Source organism: Lynx rufus, unplaced genomic scaffold (assembly GCF_022079265.1).
Source record: "Lynx rufus isolate CCGP_SWC_20201006 ecotype Redwood Valley unplaced genomic scaffold, mLynRuf1.p SCAF_5, whole genome shotgun sequence".
In the NCBI taxonomy this organism is placed as follows: Eukaryota; Metazoa; Chordata; class Mammalia; order Carnivora; family Felidae; genus Lynx; species Lynx rufus.
The window spans coordinates 155891844-155917190 of record NW_025814867.1 but is presented as its reverse complement, the minus strand read 5'-3'; the positions used below and the strand labels follow the sequence as shown (position 1 = coordinate 155917190).

The 25347-nt window shown below is 55.0% G+C and overlaps 1 protein-coding gene and 1 non-coding gene across 3 annotated transcripts in view; both read right to left on the bottom strand.

The window, feature by feature from the left end:
* The window catches only part of PDE9A (phosphodiesterase 9A), a 90837-nt gene that overhangs the window by 12284 nt on the left and 53206 nt on the right, over positions 1 to 25347 (bottom strand). For both annotated transcript variants that reach the window (XM_047099463.1, XM_047099464.1), the window contains exons 5-9: positions 15129 to 15183; positions 13776 to 13846; positions 10143 to 10227; positions 4233 to 4314; positions 2374 to 2448 (exon numbers count right to left, since the gene is read on the bottom strand). In XM_047099463.1, the coding sequence (XP_046955419.1) occupies positions 2374 to 2448; positions 4233 to 4314; positions 10143 to 10227; positions 13776 to 13846; positions 15129 to 15183 (368 nt within the window). The remainder of the gene's footprint in view (positions 1 to 2373; positions 2449 to 4232; positions 4315 to 10142; positions 10228 to 13775; positions 13847 to 15128; positions 15184 to 25347) is intronic.
* On the bottom strand, positions 3194 to 3278 carry TRNAG-UCC (transfer RNA glycine (anticodon UCC)). Its single transcript has one exon. It is a non-coding gene; the product is annotated as a tRNA-Gly (tRNA).

Here is a 25347-nt window from a genome sequence, read left to right as displayed (position 1 = left end):
CCAGATGATCGTGTCAGCGGCGACGCGGTGAACTTCGGCACACGAGAAACCGTCTCCTGAGGGCATCACTGGCCAGGGCACAGATCCCCCGGACGCAGACCCCAGAGCAGGTGCGTGTGCGGACACAGAGGCTGAGCCTTGACGGCCTGCATCCCCCACATGCTCCATTTTGCCCTTCGGGGGCCCGCTGGGACCCCACACACATTTTAATGCGTTAATTACAGGGTCTGGAAGGTGAGCTTCCTGCCCCGAATTCACTTCACTTCACTGAGCTGTCTTCTGTAGAAATCTCAGGTTGAAGTAGATTTGTTTTCAGTCCCAAAGAGGATGTGCTGTTATTGTGGCGATCTATTTAAATACAGCTCAGAGCTCTGGAGCTCATTAAACCAGGGAAGAAAGATTAAGTGATTGTTACAAAGTGGGAGTCTGATAAAACGGGCTCTGATTTCCGGGAGGCATGTCTCCCAGGGTGACTGGCGACGCGCAAAGCAGGGATCTCTAGGCATCGCCTGGCGGCCCGGGGTGTGACATTGTGCCCTGCCGCCATGCCATCGGCCAGCCACCTGGGGCCTGCACGGCCACACTCCCTGGCTGTCTGTGGTCACGGTGTGACCACCTCCTCCCAAACGGGCGTGTTGTGGACTGAACCGTGGCCCCCAAATCAGTCAATGGAAGCTCTAACCCCCTACGTGACTGTGCAGAGAGCAGGCCTTCAGAGAGGTCATCCAGGTTAAATGAGGTCACTGAGGTGGCTCTGATCCACCAGGACCTGTGTCCCCGTGAGGAGAGGAGGCCAGGACACAGACATGCAAGGAGGGACTACCGCGTGGGGATGTGGGAGACACCAGCCCTGCCCACACCTGGATCTCGGACCTGCAGCCTCCAGGATGTGGTTTGAGTCGTGGCTGCCCGAGCTAACATAGGGCTTGCCACCCCAAAGCCATCTTCCCGGCTACGCGGTCCTGGGAGAGCCGGCAACGTCCTGGAACGTCCTGGAACGTCCTGGAAGCTGACCACACACCGGTCTTCCTGGAGGGGATAGGATGGATGCAGATAGGATAGTGTCCAGGGCGCCGGGTTTTGGAAACTGGAGAGCGGCAGGGGTCCGGGGCCCCTGACGGGTCTGCCTGTGGGAGGGCGGGCGGGCGGCCTTCCCATCGTGGATGCGTGAATCCTTCAACCTCCCCATGAGGCGGCGTGGCCTCCGTGTCCACAGGGAGCCTTGTGCTCGGTGAGATTCGGGCAGTGAGTGCCCTTGTCCACGTGGGTGCTTTGCCACCGGGGGCCCCGGCTTTGCTCTCGCTCCCGGTGGGCCGGGGCCAGAATGACTTCCGGGAGCGTCGGCTCTTCTAGAAGTGCTCTGGCAGGGCTCCTGCCCACCCGCGGGAAGCGGGAATCTGTGCACGTGGAGCCACCCCGCTGAGTCCACTCGCCATCCGGCGGGCCCGGCCCAGCCTGGGCCCCCCGTTCAGACCTTAGTCCCGACGCTCGTCCTCAAGACCCAACTGCTGTTTGCTGGCCACGCCACCTCCCACCCTCCCGGTCACTGCCGGTCACGCACCGACCTCGCGGGCAAGGCCAGCCTCCTGCCCCTCCAAACGCACGCTCCAGTCCACATGTTCCTCGGTGGCCGCGTGTCGTCTGGCTCAGTGTTGGCTATGGGACGACCCCTGGGACCCGGGTCAGCACGCGGCGGGGCGGAGGCCTCTCCTGTGTCGGCAAGGACGACAGCACGAGAGCCCAGGCCCTGGAGACACAGACGGCGCCCGCTCAGGGCGCAAAGCCCCCGCAAAGTTCCCGCGTCAGCGGACCTGCTGTCCGGGCGGTGGGCTTGCCGGGGGCAGCTTGTCTACACGTCTGTGTTGCCAGAAAGCCGGACAATTTGTCCGTAGAGCTGCTGGGCCCGGTGTCCATGATGAACGGCTTTTGTTTTCTTGGGGTTCACAAAGGGAGGGGTACAACTGGTATTATTAGACTAAACAAACAAACAGGAAGTCTCCACCTTCGTGTTTTCTCAGCAAAACGGACAACGTAAAGATCCTTCTCGCTGCGCAAAGGGACTCCGCGTCCTGCGTCCCACTCCGCTGGCTGTGGGGGACGCCTCCCGGGCTTCTCCTTGGTGGCACGGCAGCCGCCCAGGAGGGTGCTTGGGGGGTGGGGAGCCAGGGGCGCCACGGCCCAGCCCTCCTGCCCTTGACCGCCCACGCCTCTGCTCCGACACCCCCCTCGCTGAGTCCCGTCTCTGGGGCCCTCCTGGGCCCGCCCAGAGTCAGTTTGGAGTAAAACCTGGAGAATCGAGTTAAAAAACAAAGACCAGAGAGGAGGAAGAGATCTGGGGTGCCTGTGACGCTGGCACGGGGGCCCCTCACTCACCTCGTTGGGCTCCCAGAGCCAGACGTCAAAGGTGGGCTTCCGGAGCGCTTCGATGGTCTCTGGAGAGAGCAGGTACTGGGAAGGACAGGGACCGTCAGCCTCTGGGCTGAGACAAAGGCCACCGGCCGCACGCGGGCTGGGGGATGTTTCCCCCACTTCCTCCTGTCCCCTTTCAAGGACACCTGTGCACAGGCTCCAGGCCCACATTCTACCAGAATTCTGGGGAGCGCCAACCTCCGGGGGCAGAAACCCCATCAGTGGCTGCCGGGGGCAGGGGGAGGGCACGAGGAAGGTCGTGGGGTGACAGAGATGTGCCGCCCCTTGGTACTGCTGGAGGTCACCTGAGGTTTTCCAAATTCGCAGTACTCTGCACCCACAGGAGGGAAACTTCACTACGTGTCAATTACCTCTCAATACACCGGACTTGAAAAAAATACACTAAAGTGAAGTCCAGGGAACGTGGCATACATTCAAATCCTGGCTGAGAAGCTATTCGGAGTTTCTTTTTTGAGGGAACCTGTCCCTGCTTTGGCCATACGCTAATGCAGCACAGCTCGCTGAGGGGTGTGGGCAGAGGGGAAACCAGAGCTCGGGTCAAACTGTCGTAGGAGATTGAGGCTGTGATCGTAGAGGGACGAACCCCGTGATGACAGGGTTCCGGGATTAGATATAACCTTGCCCTAGGTCTTTTTTTTTTTTTTTTAATGTTTATTTATTTTTGAGAGAGAGAAAGACAGAGTGTGTGTGGGGGGGTGTGGGGCAGAGAGAGAGGGAGACACAGAATCGGAAGAAGGCTCCAGGCTCCGAGCTGTCAGCACAGAGCCCGACGCGGGGCTCGAACCCACGCACTGTGACTACATGACCCGAGCGGAAATCGGACGCTCAACCGACTGAGCCACCCGGGCGCCCCTGGTTTGTTCTTTTTTTTAAAGGGAGTTGCTACAGAGGAAAGACACCTTTCAGTTTGGGCACCGGCTGGGTCTCATGACTCCCTGGGGACCCGGGACACCGGTCTCAGCGCCAGCACGCGGAAGCCTGAATCTTAGCGCGAGAGCGTGTGGTCAGCAGGGCCAGGGTTTTGCCAACTCAGCTGAAGGTACTGTTGAGATGGCGACTGACGCCACAGGACGCTTCTCTGTGGTGTTTGAAGACCCCCCTCAACTCCCAGGGCGCTGCTCCTGTCACCAGGGCCTGGGTTCCTGTAACTGAGAGATCTGAGACCAGAGAGCGAAACTTCTCGTAATCACTACGTATTATTCGGGGACGGGAGATCCAACCAGGCAGATCTGAGATAATTTAGTTAAAAATTAAAGCTCCAAGGGCCCCTGGGCGGCTCAGTCAGTTAAGCATCCGACTTCGGCTCGGGTCATCATCTCAAGGTTCCAGGTTCGAGCCCCGCGTCGGGCTCTGGGCCGACGGCTCGGAGCCTGGAGCCTGCTTCGGATTCTGTGCCTCCTTCTTTCTCTGCCCCTCCCCTGCTCGTGCTCTGTCTCTCCCGCTCTCAAAAATAAATACACATTAAAAATAAATTAAAAAATTAAAGCTCCTTGCAGTAACATGAGAGTGCGGACACATTCACCTCGTCGGCGACGGGCGGACGGGGAGGGGGCTGTCCCTCACCTGCTGGCACGGGAGGCCGGGCCCGGGGCTCCTGCGGCAGACACACGGCAAACAAAACACTACCCTGCCCGAGGACAGCAGGAGCGTCCCACAGCCCGGCGCCGCTTGGGAGCTGGGTTTGCGAAGGCGCAGCCAGAGGGGGCCTGGCCAGCAAGTCGGGGTGGCTGAGGGCTCGGGGCCCGGTGCCCTGGCGGTGGACGCACAGCCGCGGTCTCGTCAGAGCCAGAACCTCCTCTCACCTTGGGGTAAGTGGGGACATCACGCCGGGGCGTCATCTTCTTGTTGGTATCCACAAAATTGTACTTACAGGGACAGCTGGTCCTAAAGGGGAAAAGTCGGGGTTAGCTCTGGCATCGCCATTTAGCGGGGTGTCCACTGGGGCACCTCCTCGGAGCAACCCCGACCCCAACCCCACAGACCCCTTGGCCTTACTTGCTGCGGGACAGTAAATCCTAAATCCGGCGATATCTCATTGCTAACCCCCAGGGACCCTGCCTGGACCTCCTGAGATGATATTGGGGCTCTCAGAAAACACATCAGCTTCATTTTAAACAGGTTCCTAAATATCTTTTAATGACGCAGGTAAAACCCTTGGATTCTACAAGATTCAAACAAGGAAGTAGGTAAGGTGTAAAAAAAAAGAAAGCAAGTCCCCCTGGCCCCCCCGCCCGCCCCACTTTACCTATTTCTTTCCCCTAAGCCTCACACCCTGGATGCCTTCAGTTAAGTTTGGCGTATCCTTCCAGAATTTTCCTAGGCATGGACACACAGGGATAGCGCCTTGTATTTTTTTTTTTTTTAAACCCAAATGGAATTGTACCAAACTTCCTCTTTTGCAACTTTTTTTTTTCTCACCTCATATATCCCACACTCACTGCATGGCGCCCCACAGAGCGGGGCTTCGGGACAAGGCAGATCCTTGCCCAGTGCTTCCGGATGTGGCTGTGTTACCAGTCTCCCAGCACGGCCGTGGAGGATGTTTCCGGTTTCCCCCAGCGCCTACCGTCGGAAGATGCGTTTGCTATCTGCCTTCCTTCGTCCCTCAGTATCGAGGTATATTCTCCACGGGGACAGAACACACCAAACGGGGGGTGCTCTGCAGGGAAAGCCTCCTCCCACCGTCAGGGCAGAGAGCGCGGACCTGGCCGTACCCCGGGGGGGCTGCACGTGGCCCCCTCCCCACCTTCTCGGAAGGTGAACACGCTCTCTATCCTCGGACTTGGCAAACTTTGTAAATAAAGTCCACCTTCTGGGAGAGCAATTTAGTACCACATAGTAAGAGCCACAGAGAAATTCATGTCCATGAAGCCCGTGTGTCTACCCTGGGGAATTTATCTTCAGAAAAGAATTGGATGCAAGCAGCCATCCCCGTGCGCAAAGGTATTCACTGCAACGTTATCTGTCGTTACGAAAACACAACCCCAAACCGGAAGCCACTGAAATGTGGGAAAGAGCTTAAACCACGACGGACGATTACGTGTTCTTTAGGTAATTATGAGTATTATGTGAAGTAAGGAGAGTTTAGGGGAGAGAGGAAAAAGAAAGGTTGCATTCGGTATGCACCGAAAGGTAACGCAAAAAGAATCCACCGAGGTACGAGGGCAAAAGACCACGTTTGTGGACGGACAATGAGGGGACTGTGGCCTCCTGGACAAAAGGATGAGCTGGATGAAGTTGGTTAAAGAAATTAAAAAAAAATTTTTTTTTAATGTTTATTTATTTTTGAGAGAGAGAGGGAGACACAGAGTCCAAAGCAGGCTCCACAGAGCCCGACGCGGGGCTCGAACTCACGGACCGTGAGATCATGACCTGGGCCAGAGTCGGACGCTCAGCCGACCGACCCCCCAGGCGCCCGTTGGTTAAAATTCGATCTATTTATTGCTCACGGTGTTGTAAGTGAAAAAAGATTACAACACAGTGTTTCTTTTCAAAAGGAGGTACTTATACCTAGAGGATCTGGGCGGCCCGGCGTCCAGATTTTAGGCGGGGGCCTCGCCAGCCGTGGTCATTGCCGGGGATTCGCCCCCTCATCCGTTCGGTCTGGAGCTTTTACCTGGGGGCTGTGCTCAGAGTAACAAGCCTGTTTTCCTTCTGGAACAGGCGCCTTCGGAATGAAATGGTGTCGTGCTCTTTCCCTCCCCCAGATGCTCACAAAACCCACCCGACTCCGTGTGGGGAGGGGGTTTTCACACAGATTTAGCCAAAGAGTCACCGACGAACCCTCAGAAGACACCGACCGGATGATTCCCGTGGTCGCCCGTGAACGAGAAATTGCAGCCTACACGTTTCTGAGAAGTGACAAGCGTGGTCTGTGCACTTGAGGAAGGAGACGGCACTGGGGCACCCGGGTGGCTCGGTCGGTCGAGCTTCTGCCTCCTGATTTCGGCTCAGGTCACGGTCTCACAGCTCGTGAGTTTCGAGTCCCGCGTCGGGCTCTGCACCGACAGCGTGGAGCCCACTTTGGATTCTCTCTCCCTCCCTCTGTCTCTGCCCCTCCCCTGCTCATTCTCTCTCTGTCTTAAACTAAACCAGCTAGGTACGCCTTGTGCGTGTCCCAGGAGGGTGGTCGCACGAGGCAAGCTTCCTTGACCCTCCCGGGGGCGCCTGGCGACTCTCCCGGGGCCTCCCCACCTGGGCCCTCCCCTCTGTGCCCGTTGCCATGGGAACCAGCCTCCTCCAGCCACGGAGCAGCTGGCACGCTGCCTTTTCTTTTCATTCTATTTGGGGCTTATTTTTGCTTTCATTTCCAGGGGCCCCCGGCCTCCCCTCCCCTGTGGCTCATCCGGCGGACGAGGCCCTTTGTTTCTGATGGAAGTGGGGGCCGCGGACCCCAGAGCCCTCAGATGCCACCCCAGGCCCTCGCAGCCCTTCCCCGGCCCCGGGGCGGCACTCCTCTCTGTGCTCAGCTAGGCCTGGCCCTGCCCTGAATGTGAGCAGGAACCTGGACCAGGAGAAGCCCAGGGCGTGGGTCTGGGAGGCGTGCGGCCTGTTCCGGGGGCGTCTGGGAGCCTGCCCACGGCGCTACCCCACCCCTGCTCCCAGAGCGGGGCCCCTGGTGCCGAGGCCCCGCTGGGCTGGGCTCACGTGCTGGCGAATGTGGGTCATCAGTCACCCCTGCGGGTACGGGGCTGGGCTCACCCCTGCCCGCCGCCTATGTCCCCTCCGACTTCCGGGGAGGCTCGGTCGCCACCTCGCGGGTGGGTATCACTGGAAAGAGCTGTCTGGGGCGCCCTTCTCTCCCCGCAGTGAGGCGAAGCTAGGTGTCGGGGAGCCTGATCCCAGGGACGCTAAATGCTGCGTGACGTCCTTGCACCACTACAACGGAACCTTGCAGCCAACAGAGACAGAAGGGGGACTGCGAGCGGCTGATTGTTTCCCAGCTTCCCTTCTCCGCGAAGCAAGGGCAAGAGGGCCGTTAGCGTGTGGCACGGAAGGGGCTGCCGGGCTCCCGGACCAGGGTCCGGGGTGGGCGGCGTGGCTGCGGGTGAGGCCCGAGCCCAGGCCCCCGGGGTTCTTTTTTCTAAATGTGTCAGCGATGTTGGAGATTTTTACCCCCCTCTGTTTGTGACTGAAGAGTCACATTTACCCGTCTCTCACCTACGTGGGATGCTGTGAAAACCGTCTGCTGAGAATATCGCCTCTCGAAGCAGTTAGGGCACCGGGAAGGCTTCTCTTTGGATCATGGCATCGGGAGCTCTAAAAATGGGCTTTTTGGGCGGTGAGGAAGAGAGCTCCGTTCCGGGGATGAGCCCAGGCACCCACCACGCCTCGGCTTAGCCCACTTGGCCAGATGGGTGCCTGTGGGTGACGTTTTGCCTCTCGGCTCCCGGGTGGGCTTCTTCCCGTGGGCTCTGAAATCGGGCGTATGGTCCCCATGTGCCGCGTTGTGGTTGGATCACGTCCCCAAAGTGATCATTGGAAGTCCTAACGCCCCAGCACCCGCGAGCGGGACTTCCTTTGGAAACAGGGTCACTGCAGGTGTGATTAGTTAAGGTGCGGCCGGTGTCCTTGTAAAGAGGGACATCTGGACCCAGAGACACACAGGGAGAAGGCCGAGTGAAGACCACAGACTGCATGATGCAGCTACAAGCCGAGGAGCCCCAAGCACTGCCGACGACCTCCAGAAGCTTCCGAGAGGGGCCTGGAACAGACCCTCCCTGGAGCCGTCAGAGGGAGCATGGCCTCATCGACACCTCCCTCTCTGACGTCTGCCATCAGAACTTTGAGAGAACAGATTTCTAGCGTGAGAAAGCCCCCCGATCGTGGTGCTTTGTTATGGCCGCCACAGGCGTGCGAGGCCACTTGGGCCACGTTAGTGTCCCCTTGCAGCCTGACCTGCGGGACGCCAGGCTGGCACATGCCTCGCTTCCACGGGATGGGGGGAGGTGGGGGCCGGGGGGCGCCTGGGACACGGCAGGGACGGGACCAGCAAAGGTGGGGCTCGCGACTCACCCCGGCTGCTTCGGGCAGGTGGTAGGATGTGGTCATTTGAGAAGGGACAAGAGGCTGCCTCAGAAATGTGTCCCGTGGGTGTTCCGCAGGCTCCGTGGGCACGTTAGTGAGTGACGCGGTGCCCACAGAGGCGGGAAGGGAGCTCGGGGCATCATTCCCGCCCAGGTGGTGAGGTTCCTCGGCCCGCGGTACAGACGAGCCGCTGAAGCCAGGAGGCCAGTTCAGATTCTTTGGTTTCAGACCGAAGCCAAGCTCCAGTCTTAGTTCCCTTCCCTGGCAGCTGCCGGATGAGGCTGGTAACGCTGGGGGCGCCGGAGCCACCGTCCCCGGCGGATCGGCCCGCCCGCACCTGGCCCCAAGGCGGAGGGCGGCTGGGGCACACGAGGGCGGCCCCGGGGCTGAGCCCGAGGGCGACTCCGTGACCACAGCCGGGGTGGGTGTGAGCATCCTTCCCAGCCCCGTCCCCGGCCCAGTCCAGGGCCCTGACCCGGTCACACGAGGGTGCTAGCCTCTCACTGCGGGGATGTCGAAGATGAATCACTGACTCCCAGTTTTCTGTGCACTTTCCCAAACGCCTTCGCTCTGACGTCCCCAAGTCAAATGGGCTGAGACATCCCCAGATCCAAATCAGGCGTCACGTGGGTGTGATACGGACGGGGCCTGGTCCCTGGAGGACCACACTAACGTGGCTTTGAGCCCATCAGGCTGTTCCCCGAGCCCCCCCGAGGCCGGCCCCTCTGCATCGCACGGAACCTCGCCGGGACCATCTCCTTCCCCTTTACCTCCTGCCCTCAGAGACCCTTCTGCACAGCCGGCCTCCCTCGCTGAGCCGGTCGCCCTCAGTGTTTTAAAATCAGGGAACGATCTTCAGAGTGGCAGATGAGTCGTCGTAAGACGACCCGGTGTGTGTGCGGGGCGATTCTTAGGTTCCCTGTCTCCCCCTCAGCCCCGCTGAGGCCCGGCTGTGCCCCCTCCTGGGAGTCCCCTCCCGGGAGTGGCCGTGGGGGGGCAGGGGGGCTGGGGGCCATCTCGCAGGGCCGGCAGGTGTGAGGTCCCCACACAGCAAGTGCTCGACGTGCCCGCCCCCTCTCCTCCTCATCTCTGCCGCCAGCTCAAACACTTGCTGTGCTCACAGCTTCGGGAGAGGGTCCTGCTGGACAAAAACCTGCTTTCGAGGGGGCGGCATGAAGTCCGGGGTGTTTTTTCCCACGAATTTCGGCTCCCCGGGGGAGAGTGATTTCTGTGTCCAGAACGGCCCGAGGCCTTGTGGCCTTTCTCCCTGCTCTGTGCCGGGGGGGGGGGGGGGGGGGGAGGCCACCCAGGAGCACGGCCTCTGGGCACCAGGACGCCCTCCCCTGTGAGCCTCACGCCCGTTCCTCTTAACCGGGCCCTTGCTTCAAAAACCGATGCCAACCTCTCTCCAGCCTCTCTCGAGCTGGGTAAGTTAATCCTGAGGCTTTGATCTGCGGGCGGATTCTTCCTCCTTTCTGTGAAATGTCGTCGCCTCCACCCGCCTTGGACGTGGACCCTCTTCTACGACAAGGAGGCCGCGCAACTGACAAGCGCTCCCCAGCCAAACCGTGCCCGCCGCAGCCGGCGCTGGGTCGGGGCCCCGCCGCCGGGCTCTGCGGGAGAGCGAAGCCCGGAGCCCCCTCGGGGGGCCCGGCCAGGGCAGCCCTTCCCGGGCCTGACCTCACCTGCTGCTTCGGGCCGCCAGCTCGTCCCGCATCTTCTTGATGTCGCTCTTGCATTTCTCAATCTCCACCACTTTCAGGCCTTCCACTGGGACAAGGAGACACAGGGGTTACCATGGAGACACGTGGAGGACCTCGCAAGGCTGTAACCGGGGCTGGCCCCGCGCGGCGAGGACGGCTGGCTCGGGCTCCTGCCCTGGTCCCCGCCACGGCGACCGCCGCTCCCCTCCCCCAAGTCCTGAGTTTCCCTGCACCCACTCCCCTCCCCCCCCCCCTTTCTCTCCCCTCCCCAGCTGAGGACCGGGGACAAAGAAATCTCTTGTCCTAAGAAGACAAGGGGAGGAAATGTGGCCGCCGCGCATTAAAACCCAGCAAGAGGCTCAGCAGGCAAAACCACAGGCTTCCCGGCGAGGATGAGCTCGTAGTAGCAGAAAACCTCCGAGTTCTCAGGTCCCGCCGGAGCCGTTAGCCAGGAAGGGGTGTGGACGTGCGGGGGCGGGGGCTGGGGGCAGGCAAACAGGACAGGTCGTGGGTCAGCAGAGCCGGGCCGGCTCACATTCCCGCAGCCCCGCCACACAGGAGTGTCTGCCACGTCCGGACACCACGGGGCACCAGAGAAAGATCCGGAAGGAACTGGGGCTCGTGCCTCCCCGGGAGCGTTCACCTGTGAGACGTTTGCTCCGGCAGGTGCACCTTTAGCCCAGAAAGGCTGCCACGAAGCAGGCGGCTTCCCTTCCGAAAGCCGCTCAGATCAGATCAGTTCGCGAGCAACAGAAAAGACTAGCCTCGTTACTCTGTAATCGCACCTCGGTTTCTCTGCAAAAAGACGGGGCCCACGATGCTACTCTATTCCCCTCTTCCTCAAACGTGGTCTGAGCGCCTAAGCACACAACGGGGAGAGACAATTCCGTCCCCTGGCCTCCGAAGCCGTTCTGAAGCAAGTGTGGGGAGAGAGCCTGCCGGAGCCCTGAGCATCCCCGGGCAGTTTTCTAGACGCTTCCGGGGCCAGGAGCCACGCAGGGGCAAGGCTACATGAAAGTATTTCTTCTTTCTGCCCAGAGTGGTGGGAATCTGGAGGATCTGATATTCGGGTCTGGTTCCGGCGACTTGTGCCACTTGGGGGATGTTGTGTGAAGCTCCACCGAGACGATATGGGACCTAAACCAGGGGACATGGGACCGAAGTCCGAGGACATGGGACCGAGGCCCAGAGATGTAGGACTGAGGTCTGGGGATGCAGGACCGGAGCCTGAGGACACAGGACCAAGGGCTGGGGACACGGGACCGAGGCCCAGAGATGCAGGACTGAGGCCCGGGGACGCGGGACCAAGGCCCGGGGATGTGAGACCAAGGCCCGGGGACGCGGGACCGAAGCCCGGGGCCGTCAGTGCAAGGGGCTGGGTGGCAGCAGCCAGGTGGGGAGATGCAGAGAGTCTGAGCTGGAGGACGGTCCGCTCTCTCACCGAGAGCCCACACCCTCCTTTGGGAGTGGGGCGTTCTTAGCGCTTTCTCGCATCAGGGACCCTACTGGGAAGTGGACGGAAGCCGTGGGTCCTCCTCTGGGCAAAGCAGGCCAGCGCACACCCCTTCCGGTTTGCATCTGGACCTCCCAGAGCGCCGCGTCCAGGCCCTGGGCCACACCGCAGGAGGCTCAGCCTCGGGGAAGCCACGTCCCAGCGACGTGTGGCAGAAAATTCCCGAAAGTGAACAGATCTGGAGAAGAGTCCCTGCATGTTGCACAGACTTTGATCCCCAAAGTGAACAGCCACGCAGTGGGGTGCCCTGCCACTTACAGTCCCGGGTTCCCCTTACTATGTTCTCGATACGGTTACATCTGATTGTTGTAGAAAATGGGGGAAATACGGAGCATCTCAAAGAATGTTTTAAAATTTATCTATGGTCCTACGGGCCCCGAGAACAACCCACTTAATATCTATTGACGTGTGCCTTTCCAGGTGTTTCTCTCTCAGCCCCGTGCATCGACACAGCTATCTGTCCATCCGGAGTTTTAAAAAGACAAAATTGGGATCATACGGCTTGTTCTGTTTTCTCACTTGCTGATTTGCCGTTGTGAGTAAGTTAAAGGCGTGCCCCGCGTTAGCAGCTCTCAGTGGGGGCGTAATGTTCGATTATTGGATATTGGTTCACGTGGATCAGGTTTCCGGGCCATTTACTGGGAGTGATGCTCAAACGAAGCCTTTTGGGTGAGACAGTCCGATATCACTAATTTGAGTCCCAGAGATTCAGAATTTATGGCGATTACGTTTATGAAGAGCCTGGTTGCCAAGGAAATGGAGAGTGAGTGACAAGACGGCAAAGTTGTGCATTAATCAACGGGAGGAGAACAGGTCGTGGGATTAAAGGCAGAACACGGGAGGAGGGGGCCTGGCCCTCAGCATCAGCACGCCCGTGTCTGCTGCCCCTGTCCTTTCCGGGCTGCCTCTGGAACCTTCCACTGCTCACCTGGTTGGCCTGTCCCAGCTTCACTTTGCCCCCATTGCACAGGAGGGAGAGGGCCCGGTGCGGGACCCCTTAAAAGTCCTGCACTCACTCCGGCAACGGCTCTCGAGTGAGGCTGGATGTCCGGCCTCGACGGTGTGGCCTCACCCGTCCGCCCTCACACTTTCAATAGGTGGGCACAGAGCGGAACCCCAAGCTAGAGCATGAAGGGATGCTGGAGTCCACCCACGAGGAGAGGCTTTGGCCCCCGACTGGTCACAGCTGCCTGACTCGTGGTTAGCACCCCACGCAAGCCTGGCCACCCCCTCCAGGAGCCCCAGGGCGCCTCTGCGAGTCACAGGGTGCCTCGAAGGAGAGCCTCTGGGGACGATTTTCTGGGAGGGGTGCCGGCATGGGGGGAAGGGGTCTCACGGGGCAGAGGCAACAGCACAGGCCGGGGAGGCAGGGCCCTCCTTCGGCTCCAGAGCTAACGAAAGTTCCTTAAAGACACATATGACTGGAGCTGCATTTCAACGTTTCCCCCCAACGGTTTTGGTACGGAATGTGCATAAAGCACACGTCCCGAGTGGCACGGAGAAAAGCCTGGGTTTTTAGCTTCGAGCCTTCTGGGTCGTTGGCACGACCTGGCATTAATAAACCTTGTGTCACGGGGCCGGCTCTCCCGGTGTGCGGGGTCTGGTGCAGGCCTGGGCACCCTGGCCCCTGAGTCAAGCCCCGAACCCACTCTCCTGTGCTTCCTGGTAGTTTTTCTGCTGCCTTGGTGGTGACTGGGGAGCAGGAGGTGATGATTTGGTACACGTGGTCCAGAACCAATCGTGACGTCAGGGAGGGCGTCGGCAGGCCTCGTTTGCGTAAAGAGAGGCACAAAGATGTTCAGCACAAGTTCGTCTCCGGGGGGCTGGTCTGGGGGACTCCGCGGTTTCGTTCTGCCCCTTTCAGACCCAGACACGCTGCCACGCACCGCTGCTGGACACGTACCGTGGCCCGAGCCGCTGCGCACGCGGACCGTGTCACGTGTTCCGACAGGAAGTGCTCACTGTTCTCGCCCGGGCACCAAAGACACGGGCGCTCACCTCCAGCCTCGCCTCACTCCCCTCGCCGCTCACCACCGGCCATTAGGCGGCTGATTTAAGCAGAGGCTAAAGGACAAGGAGAGAGAAGCAGGGAGCTCACTCACGTTCGACGCGCTTCTCGAGCACGGCCAGGTGATTCGCGACTTCGGCTTTGAGTTCGTTGATCTTAAACGCTCTAGGAATGAAAACGAGTCAACACATAAGTCTTAAACTCTTCAGAATTACTATGGGCCTGGCGGTCCCCTGCCGAACCCCTCCCGTGGGTAGGCTCACCCCTGTAGGGGGCACAGGGGGGCGAGGGGCTGCTCTCCAGGAGCTCAAGGTGTCTGAGGGTCGGGCGGAGGGGGGAAGACGCCCTCGGCTGACGTCCTTCCGTGACAGAAGGCACGGGGTGTGTTCACGTCCCCACACCTGGGTGGGACGGCCCTCGCCCTGCACCCTGCTTGGCCGGACACAGACCCCTTTGCAAACCCGCCGCGTCCCTTCCGGGCCCAGCCCGTTCGGCGCAGCAATGCCTGGGCTTTGAGGGCGGGTCACCCATATGCCCCCGGACGGCAAGATGCCACCTCGAAATAACCAAGGGCGGAAGGCATCACTTCGGGACGGGCAGGACAACTCGGAGCGGAAGGAAGCCCGCGTCTACACAGGATCTCCGTGGCAATGCTCGTTTTCAGGCCCATTTTCAAAGTGGTGTCAATTCAGGGTGTCTGAGTGGCTCAGTTGGTCAAGCGCCCGACGCCAGATTTCAGCTCAGGTCATGATCTCACGGTTCGTGGGCTAGAGCCCCACGTCAGGCTCTGTGCTGGCAGCGTGGACCCTGCTTGGGATTCTCTTTCTCCCCCTCTCTCTGCCCCTTCCCTGTGCTCTCTCAAAATAAATAAAACATTTAAAAATAAATGAATAAGGGGCGCCTGGGTGGCTCGGTCGGTTAAGCGTCCAATTTAGGCTCCGGTCGTGATCTCGCAGTTCGTGGGTTCGAGCCCCGCGTCGGGCTCTGTGCTCACAGCACGGAGCCTGGAGCCTGCCTCGGGTTCTGTGTCTCCCTCTCTCTGCCCCCTCCCCCCGACCCCCACTCACACTCCGTCTCTCTCTCCCTCAAAAATAAACATTAAAAAAAATAAAAAATAAGTGAATAAAACAAAAATGGTGTCAGTTCTTGTAGGTTGACCTCTGAAGCCCAGGAGAGCCGGTGGAGAGACCTGTCAGCAGCGTGAGCTCTCACGCTCCCAGCGCCCAGCGGCCCTGCTCTTCGGTATAAGGCGAGTGCTTCCTGGGTCCCACCCGCGCTGGCTCAGCTACAGGGGGTCATGCAAGGACTCCCCCTGGAAGGCCGCCCCTCCGGGTGAGCGACGTGCCAGAGCCTTGCCGGCCAGCACGGCCTCCAAGCGAGGCCCCACCATTGCCGTGAGCAGAAAAGCGTACCTCTGCAGAGACTATGTGTCTAGAAGATTCTGTACCTTGAGAACTGCTCTACGACCTGGGTCAGCATGCTCTGGATTAATTCTTCTTTTTCTGCAGACCAAAAGAGAAAGGCAGATGGAGAAAGGGAGAAGTCCGTGGCCCGCTGTGGCCTGAATTGGGATGTCGAGGCGGGTGACGGTGACACCGGGGCAGGGAGCGGCCTGGGCTACCTGGGGGGGGGGACGCTCTGGCCCACGGTCAGCACGCAGGGCCTCCCCAGGGCCTGGGCTCTTCCCGGCCACCTTCAGAGGCTCTTCCCTCCTGTCCTGCTCCCGCCAACCTGCGTGTAAGTGGCCTCTTGGCAGAGCTGGTCCTACCGGAGTCAGCACGAGTCATAAAAAGCAGGCAGGACTGGGCCTCTAAATACGGGAAGTTTTCACTTAGTGCCCCGCTCCATTTTATGGGGGCAATTACTAGGACAAAGCAAGTTCAAGGCATGCTCCAAACATAAAACACGGCGTTCTCATGGCGGGTCCTGGCGAGAGGAAGTGGGCCAGGGTGAGCGAGTTTGTTCCTGCACGTAAACCTGGGCCGCGTGATGGTTTTACAAGGTCCCGGTCCCGGGCTGAATATAACCTGCCAGTTTTCCTGTTTCCTGACTGGGCTCAGCGCCAGATGCCTCATAGGAAGGCACAGACGCTCACGGCACTGTTCTTTCCAGCACTCTCTCTCCTGGGAAGGGGGACGGCTCGCTCGCCTTGGCCTCAGGTGGCCGTTCGTCCACGCCCTAAAACGCCGAGAACCCGCACAGGACTTACTCCTGAGCCACGTAATCTCTGCTGGCTCTATGCCTAAAACCAAAACGAACGAAAAGCAAACCAAACCTGCCCAGACAAACACGAAATCTCAATTATCCGGTTTGGCAGTGGGGCGCTAAAGCCACAAAAAAAAAAAAAAAAAAAAAAAAAAAAGCTCCCGTTCCCACGTTCTGATCTGCGGTCTCCATTTTTAGGAAGGAACATACGCATGTACACAGAAGGCGTTCATCACAGTGTTACTGAACTTAGCGGGGCCTCTAAAAGCCCAAGTGCCCATCAAATGGACATTAAGTAAATGATGCCCATCTGTCCTGTGGAAATAAAGTCTCCTATCAGAAATAATATTTTGGAAAACGTTCACGTCTCTGGTTAAAGAAAAAGAGAGAGAGGGGCGCCTGGGTGGCGCAGTCGGTTAAGCGTCCGACTTCAGCCAGGTCACGATCTCGCGGTCCGTGAGTTCGAGCCCCGCGTCGGGCTCTGGGCTGATGGCTCAGAGCCTGGAGCCTGTTTCCGATTCTGTGTCTCCCTCTCTCTCTGCCCCTCCCCCGTTCATGCTCTGTCTCTCTCTGTCCCAAAAATAAATAAACATTGAAAAAAAAAATTAAAAAAAAAAAAAAAGAAAAAGAGAGAGAGACATTGCAAACCAGTAATGCAAATGTGGGCTCTCATTTTCGAAGACATTGGGAGGAGACACGTTGGTTGTGAGATTATAGGTGCACTTTTTTCTTCCTTTTGTTTCCCTAGATCTAATATATTTCTACAATGAACGCACGTTAATTTCACGAAAAGCATTTAAAAAACAATCTAGATTAGCCTCTTGAGACCTCTCATCCCTTCACCTGCCGAATGCAAGGGTGATGGACCAAGGTTCTCTGTGGCATTAGCATTCTGAGACCCGATGAGAAGAAGAAAAACGATGTTTTGTTAAATCTTTTGAAACCGTATGGGGCGCCTGGGTGACTCAGTCGGTGGAGCGTCCGACTTCTGCTCAGGTCACGATCTCACGGTTTGTGAGTTTGAGCCCCGCATCGGGCTCTGTGCTGATGGCTCAGAGCCTGGAGCCTGCTTCGGATTCTCTGTCTCCCTCTCTCTCTGCCCCTCCCCTGCTCATGCTCTGTCTCTCTCTGTCTAAAAAAAAAAAAAAAAAAAAAAGACACTGTTAGAGGAGTGAAAATGTCATCCAGGAAACTTTAAGAGAGCCCTTGGTGGAGCTGCTGGCTGACCCGGGGCCCTGTCCTTTAGGGAGCCTACTCCTACCCCAGGGGAGAGACACGGCGACTCCACCAGCAAGAGCCACCGGTGAGAAAGCGTCACAGGCCTCCTTGGTGGACTCAGCGGGATTTTAAATCACTTACTCCGAAATCTTTGGCGAAAATGGTGTCGCACAGAGCCCTCGAGGGTTAATGATCTCGAGGTCTTGAGATAAATTTAGAAGTCTATCAACCAATCGATATTTATAGACCACACCGCCTAACAACAGCAGAACACGTGTTTTTTTCAGATGCCTAGGAAGCACAGACTAAGACAGACCACACAGAAACCTCAAAATATTTAAAAGAATTGAAACCATGTAGAGTATGGTCTCTGACCATAAGAGAATCCAGCCAGACGTCGGTAACAGAAATCATAGGAGAATCTTCAAACACTTGGAAATGAAACAATACGCTCCTAAGTGATTCAGGGGTCAACGAGGAAGTCTCAAAGGAAACAAAAGAGACCTTGACCTGAATGAAAATGAAAATGCAATATATATCCAAATTTAGCTGTGAGACATAGCTAATGCAGTGCTGAGAGGGACATTTATAGCACTAAATGCTTACATTAGAAGAGAGGAAAGACTCGACTCTAATCCAACGGCCTAGGAAAAGAAGGGCAAAATAAACCCACCACAATAGCAGATGAAAGGAAGTAATAAAAGAAATCAATGGAGAAAAAAAACAACTAGTAAAACAAGGCAGAAAATCAATGAAGCCAAGCGCTGGTTATTTAAAAGTATCAACAAGTTGCCAAATCTCTAGCAAGATTGACAAAAATAACACACAGAGAAGACGCGGATTTGCAACGTTAGGAAGAGGAGGGGATACGGCTACAAATCCTGAAGGATAAGGGACTTGACACACACAAATTTGAAATCTTAGAGGAAAATGAAGCAACTCTTTAACAAGCATGAATGACTATACTCACCCAATATAAAACAGGTAATTTGAACAGCCTATAACTATTAAGGAAAGTGAATTTCTACTTTTAAAACTCTACCCAAAGAAATTTCCAGGGGCAGATGGTTTCACTGGAGAATTCTACCAAACATTTGAAGAAGAATTAACACATTTCTAATTTTTTTTTAATATTTATTATTTTTGAGAGAGAGAGAGAGAGCGAGCGAGCAGGGGAGGGGCAGAGAAAGAGGGAGACACAGAATCGGAAGCAGGCTCCAGGCTCTGAGCTGTCAGCACTGATGCGGGGCTCAGACTCACGAACCATGAGATCATGACCTGAGCTGAAGTTGGACGCTTAACCAACTGAGCCACCCAGGTGCCCCGGAATGAACACATTTCTAAACAATTTCTTCCAGAAAATAGAAGAGGAGGGAACATTTCCCAACTCATTTTATGAAGCCAGTATGAACCTGATACCAAATCCAGAAAAAGACAACCGAACAAAAGAAAACTACAGACCAATATTCCTCATGAATATAGATGCAAAAACCCTTAACACAATATTAGCAATTAGAATTCAACAAAATATAGAAAGGATTATACATTAAGAACAAATGGGGTTGATTCCAGGGATGCAAGGCTGCTTTGATATTTGAAAATCAATGAAAGCAATCTACTTTATTAACAGCTAAAGAAAAAAAAACACATGATCTATCAGTTCAGAAAAAACATTTGAAAAACTATTTAACATCTGTTCCTTTGATAAAACTCTCATAAGGGGCACCTGGGTGGCCCCGTCGGTAAAGCGTCCGACTTTGGCTCAGGTCATGATCTGACAGTTTGTGGATTCCAGCCCTGCATCGGGCTCTGTGCGGACCGCTCAGAGCCTGGAGCCTGCTTCTGATTCTGTGTCTCCCTCTCTTTTGGGCCCTCTCCTTCTTTCCCTTTCTCTCTCTCAAAAATACATAAACATTAAAAAAAAAAAAACCTCAGAAAAGCAGGGATAGAGGAGAACTTTAAGTTGGTAAAGAACATCTACCAAAAACCTACAGCTGACATTACACTTAATGGTGAAAGACTGCTTCTTGCTCAAACCGTGACACGGCAGGGATGTCTACTCTCACTATTGTCATTAAACACAGTGCTAAAAGTTCTAGCCAGTGCAACAAGGCAGGAAGAAAAAGCAAAGCAGATCAGAAATGAAGAAACGAAGCTGTCCCCATTTGCCAATGACATGATTGTCTACACCAGAAATTCCAAGGCATTTACAAAAAACTCTCTTAGAACCAATAAATGCGTTCAGCAAGGTCACAGGACAGGAGATAAATACACAAAATTGTATTTACATACATAGCAATGACCATGTAGACACCAAAATTAGAATCACCATACCACTGTATAAACGCTAAAGAAAAAAAACCCCAAAACTTGTGTATAAATATAACAGAACATATGCAGAAGTTGTATGATGAAAACTACAAAACACTGATGAAAGAAATAAAAAAAGATCTAAATAAAGGGAGAGACATACCATGTTCATGGTTCGGAAGGTTCCATATAGTAAAGATGTCAATTTTCCCCAAACTCATAAATGGGTTTAACATAATTCTTGTCAAAACTCCAGCAAGATTTTTGTAGAAATAGACACAATTATTCTTTTTAAAAATTTATTTATTTATTTTGAGGGAGAGAGAGAGAGAGAGAGAGAGAGAGAAGGAGAGAAGGAGTGTGTGAGTGGGGGAGGAGCAGAGAGAGAGAGGGAGAGAGAATCCCAAGCAGGTTCCTTGATGCCAATGCGGAACCCGATGCGGGGCTTGATCCCAGGAACTGTGAGATCATGACCTGAGCCGAAATCAAGAGTCAGACGCTTAACTGAATGAGCCACCCGGGCGCCCCGATTCTGACTTTTATGTGAAAATGCAAAGGAATTAGAAGAGTTAAAACTGTTTTTATTTTTTCTTTTTTTTTTAATTTTTTGTTGCTCATGTTTATTTATTTTTTTTTATATGAAGTTTATTGACAAATTGGTTTCCATACAACACCCAGTGCTCATCCCAAAAGGTGCCCTCCTCAATACCCATCAAAACTGTTTTTAAAAAGAAGATAAAGTGTACTGAATCAGTCTATCTGAGTTTAAGACCTATGACAGGCAGACCTCAGAGATATCGTACGTTTGGGTTCAACGAACTTGAACATCACGATAAACTGAGTCAGAATGAACTGTCTGGTTTTCTAGTGTGTATAAGTTATGTTTATATTGCACTGCAGTGTGTTAGGTGTGTAATAACATTATGTCCAAAAAATGTACATACCTCAATTCCAAAAGTACTTTTTTGTTAAAAAATGCTACCTATCGTCTAAGCTTTCAATGAGTCCCAATCCTTTTGCTGGTGGAGGGTCCTGCCTCAATAGGGATGATGGCTGACTGACCAGGCCGTGGGTCTTTCTTTCGCGAAGGTTTCTCTTTTTTTTTTTTAAATTTTTTTTTCAACATTTATTTATTTTTGGGACAGAGAGAGACAGAGCATGAACGGGGGAGGGGCAGAGAGAGAGGGAGACACAGAATCGGAAACAGGCTCCAGGCTCCGAGCGGTCAGCCCAGAGCCCGACGCGGGGCTCGAACTCACGGACCGCGAGATCGTGACCTGGCTGAAGTCGGACGCCCAACCGACTGCGCCACCCAGGCGCCCCTCGCGAAGGTTTCTCTTGATAGGCATGCGGTCTGAAAGCATTTTGCCCACAGGAGGACTCCTTTCAAAACTGGAGTTAGTCCTCTTAGACCTTGCTGCTACTTTTTCAATGAATTTTAGGTACTATTCTGAATCCTTTGTTGACAACAATCTTCGCAGCATCTTCACCAAGAGTAGATGTCACCTCGGGAAACCACTTTCTTTGCTCATCCCTAACAAGCAACTCCTCATCCGTTACAATTTTATCATGAGATGGCAGCCGTTCAAATACAATAAAAATGGAAGAGCCTGAGCTATTCCAAGAATGACTGAAACGTGACAGAGACACGCAGTGAGCAAAGGCTGTTGGAAAAGTAGTGCCACCAGACTTGCTTGAGGCAAACCTTCAATTTGTAAAAAAAAAAAAAAAAAAAAAGAGTATCTGCAAAGCACAATGAAATGGAGCACAAGAAAACGAGGTATGCTCCGTGTACGGTGACACTAATCACGGCCGTGTGATACGAGCGGAGGGGTAGACGCAGATATCGGTGCAACAGAGCAGAGAACCCAGAGTTATACCCACACAAATATGCCCAACTGATTCTGACCAGCATGTAAAAGCAATCCAACGCAGGAAAGACCGTCTTTTCAACAAATGGTGCTGGAGCAGTTGAACACTCACAGGCAGGGAAATGAGACTCGATCTAAACCTCACAGTTTATGTAAAAATTAATGTGAAATGGACCGTGGATGGAACATACAAAACTATAAAGCTGTTAGAAAAAAAATCGAGAAAATCTCCAGGTTCCTGAGGGAGGCAGAGTTCTCGGACTTGATGCTTCAAATATGATCCATAAAAGGGAAAATGGACAAAGTGATCTTCGTCAGAAGTAAAGCTCTTTGGGGCGCCTGGGTGGCTCGGTCAGTTAAACATCTGACTTTGGCTCAGGTCACGATCTCACGGTGCGTGAGTTCAAGCCCCGTGTCGGGCTGACAGCTCAGAGCCTGGAGCCTGCTTTGGATTCTGTGTCTCCCTCTCTCTCTGCCCCTTCCCCCCACACACTCTGCCTCTCTGTCTCAAAAATAAATACACACTAAAAGTAAATAAAATAAAATAAAATAAAAAAGGTAAAAAAAAGAAGTAAAGCTCTGGCCATGAGCGGGACTGGGAAACCGACAACGAAAGGACAGGCTACAGTCTGTCCACTCGACAGAGACTCACAAAGTCCACTTGACAGAGACTTGAATGCAGAACGTGAAAAGAGCCATCAAAACTCCACGTAAGCCCTGTGAGATAAACTTTGCAGACAACCCCCTCCCCTCAAAACCCCTTAACGGTCAAAAACGGAACAGCCCAATCTGAAATGGGCAGGAGACACTAGCAGACGTTTTCCTGAAGCAAACACAGAGGGAGCACAAGCGTAGGCGTCGTTAGCCATTAGGAAACGCAAATTAAAACCACAGTGAAATGTCATGGCGTACTTGTCAAAAAGGCTAAAAAAAAAAAAAAAAAAAAAAAACGATGACAACCCCAAGTGTTGGTAACGATGGGGAGAAATGGATTACTCACACCTTGCTGAAGGGAATGCAAAACAGTGCAACCGCTCTGGGAAATGGTTTGGCAGCTTCCTGAAAAAACTAAATTCACATGCACCGTACAATTGAGCAATTGCTCCCCGGGGCAGAGAAATGAAAATTTACGGCCACACGAAAACCTGCACACGACGGTCCCGGCAGCTTTGTTTGTAACAGCCCCAAACTGGGTTATGAAAAACAACTGAACACACTAGTGATCTGCACAACAACCCGGATGGATCTCCAGAGAATTATGTTGAGTAAAAGAAGCCAATCCCCAGAGGTACCTATTGAGTGACTACATTTATAGAACACTCTTGAAATGGCAACACCATGGACATGGGGAACACCGTGACTGTCAGGGGTTAAGGAGGAAGAATCTTGGTGGGGATGAAATGTTGTGCATCTGGACTGTATCGACGGGGTGCGGCTGTGACATCTTACTGTGTTTTCAAAAATGTTACCGCAGGGGAAAATGCGTAAGAGGTACGTGGGCTCTCTTGTACCTTTCCTTACAACTGTGTACTATTCTATAATTATTTAAAAATAAAAAGCTGGGGTGCCTGGGTGGCTTAGTCAGTGAAGCATCTGACTTTGGCTCAGGTCATGATCTCATGGTTTGTGAGTTCGAGCCCCGCATCGGGCTCTGTGCTAATGGCTCAGAGCCTGGAGCCTGCTTTGGATTCTGTGTCTCCCTCTGTCTGCCCCTCCCCCGCTTGTGCTCTGTCTCTCACATTGTCTCAAAATAAATAAACGTTAAAAAAAATTTTAAATAAAATAAAAAGCTAAGGGGAGCCTGGGTGGCTCAGTCGGTTAAGCATCTGAGTCTCGATTTCAGCTCAGGTCACGAGCTCAAGGTTTGAGACCGAGCCCTGCGCTGAGCGTGGAGTCTGCTTAAGATTCTCTCTCTCTCTCTCTCTCTCTCTCTCTCTGTCTCTCTCTCCCTTTGTCCCTCCCTTGATCAAATGCACACACCCACACACACTCTCTCTCAAAAAAATAAAAATAAAAAGCTTGATAAAAAAAATATGATAGAATGGAATAGAAAAGTTAAGGAGCAATTTTCCTTTTTCCTTTGGACTCTCGACATCGTATCCTTTGAGCATTTCTGGATTTTAATGCCTAAATCGAATTTCCAACCCAAAAGCACTAATAAAGATGTTTGTCCCCTCATCCTGTATCTTCCCATCTCTCATTCAGTCCCAGGGTGGGACACGGGTGTTCTGGTCTCTGTTAACAGCTATGCATCAGCCCAACTCAGGCCTCTACGTCCGCTGTTCTCAGAGGGGGCCCGAGAGGAGGCCGAGCTCCGGGTGATTACAGCCGCCGGGCACCATCACCCGCCACGGCACCGTGGCTCCCGCGTGCTTTAGATACTCGCACGGCCTGCATTCTTTGCAAGGGGAAAGAGGCAAAAATGCCTATGTGCTCAAAGGCCAACCACACCCGCACATCCACAAACAGCCCTGATCAGGAAGTGGATGCCTCCCCTCCCCACCAGGCTCGCTGGGACTCCTACAGAGGGCCAGCGTTTCCTCCCGGTGGATTTCAGAACTGAAAATGAACTGTGATTTCGTGTGTGGGAAGTCCTCAGGCCAGCGCCGGGCCCACGGTAAGCGCTGCCCGCGGGAGCCATCGGATGTCGTTGCCATTAAATCACTGCGGGTTCTTGACGGCCACGAGCCCTCCTGGACACCCTTTCCTCCTTTCAGTGCCTGTCCTGGCGAGCCCCTGGGGGACAGGCTGAGCTCCGGGTGGGGGGCGCATCCTGCCTGCATTCTGTTGGCAACTCTGGAACCCTCTGATGGCTCTAAACCCCTGGATCAGGGGGAACAGCAAGCAGTTTTCAATCACAAATGTCAGTTATTCCCAACCTTCCCGGTTGGGACTCGGACAAATCTGACATTATATAGGAAACTCACCTCTTTCTCCTAAATGTGGCATGGCACATATTGAATTTTAAAAATTCAAGCGTATTGAGGTCTTTTGCTTTGAGAAATTATTTTTTTGAAAAAAAACTTTTTTTAACGTTTATTTATTATTGAGAGACAGAGAGACACAGAGCGTGAGCAGGGGAGGGGCAGAGAGAGAGGGAGACACAGAATCCGAAGCGGGCTCCAGGCTCCGAGCTGTCAGCACAGAGCCCGACGCGGGGCGCGATCCCACGAACCACGGGATCATGACCTGAGCCGAAGTCAAAAGCCGGGTGCTCGACCCACGGAGCCACCCAGGGGCCCCAGCTTTGAGAATTTCTGAATCGCTTTGAGAGCAACCAGCAGCGACGCGGACGGCCGGGCACTTCGGGGCTGGAAAATGGGGGGTGTGGAAAGGAGGCTCCGAGGGGACGGGAGGCCCGGATGAACCACCGCCGCCCCACGCGACGGAGGCTGGGGAGAGCCAGCTGAGGGTCGCGGGCAGCCCGCTCGCCGTGCGGAGACCGCTGCTCCCAGCTCACCGTGGCTCCAGCACAGGCAAAGGATCTGGCTGCCCCGACGGCCAGCGCTCAGGACACAGGCTTCGACAGGCTCCCCGTCGCCTCGCCAGGCCTGGGCTGCCTTCAGGGCGTCGTGGGCGCGCGTCCGGGGGCTTCCCAGGCGGCAGGCGCCGGCGGGGACGTGCCGTGGCTGGCAGACTGTCTCCCACGGCAGACTCTGGTTTGGTTCCAGGGCAGCCCCGGAGGTTGGCGGAGGCCGGGTCCGGCTGCCAGGACGCTGTCAGATCAGCGCAGCCTCAGGCCCCGATCTGCGCTCGAGTGGCCCCAGGACCCGGCCCCCGGGACAGAGCCAAGGGGACGCCCGGGGGCAGGCCGGGCACCCTCCCCCACGCCGTTTACCCAGCGGCTCCCGCGAGTGACCAGGGCAGAGTCCGCCGCTGCCCGACGACGCCTCGGCCGCTGCACACGGTTCTCGGAACCCGCCTCCGCCTCTCCCAGTCCTTCCAGGAATTGTTTACTTGTTTCAGATAAATCCCGAGTCTCCCCCCCGCCACGGAACGACATGGAAATCTGGCTTAACTGATCGACAGCACAGCCCAACCGATAATTCCTCCTCTAAGGGG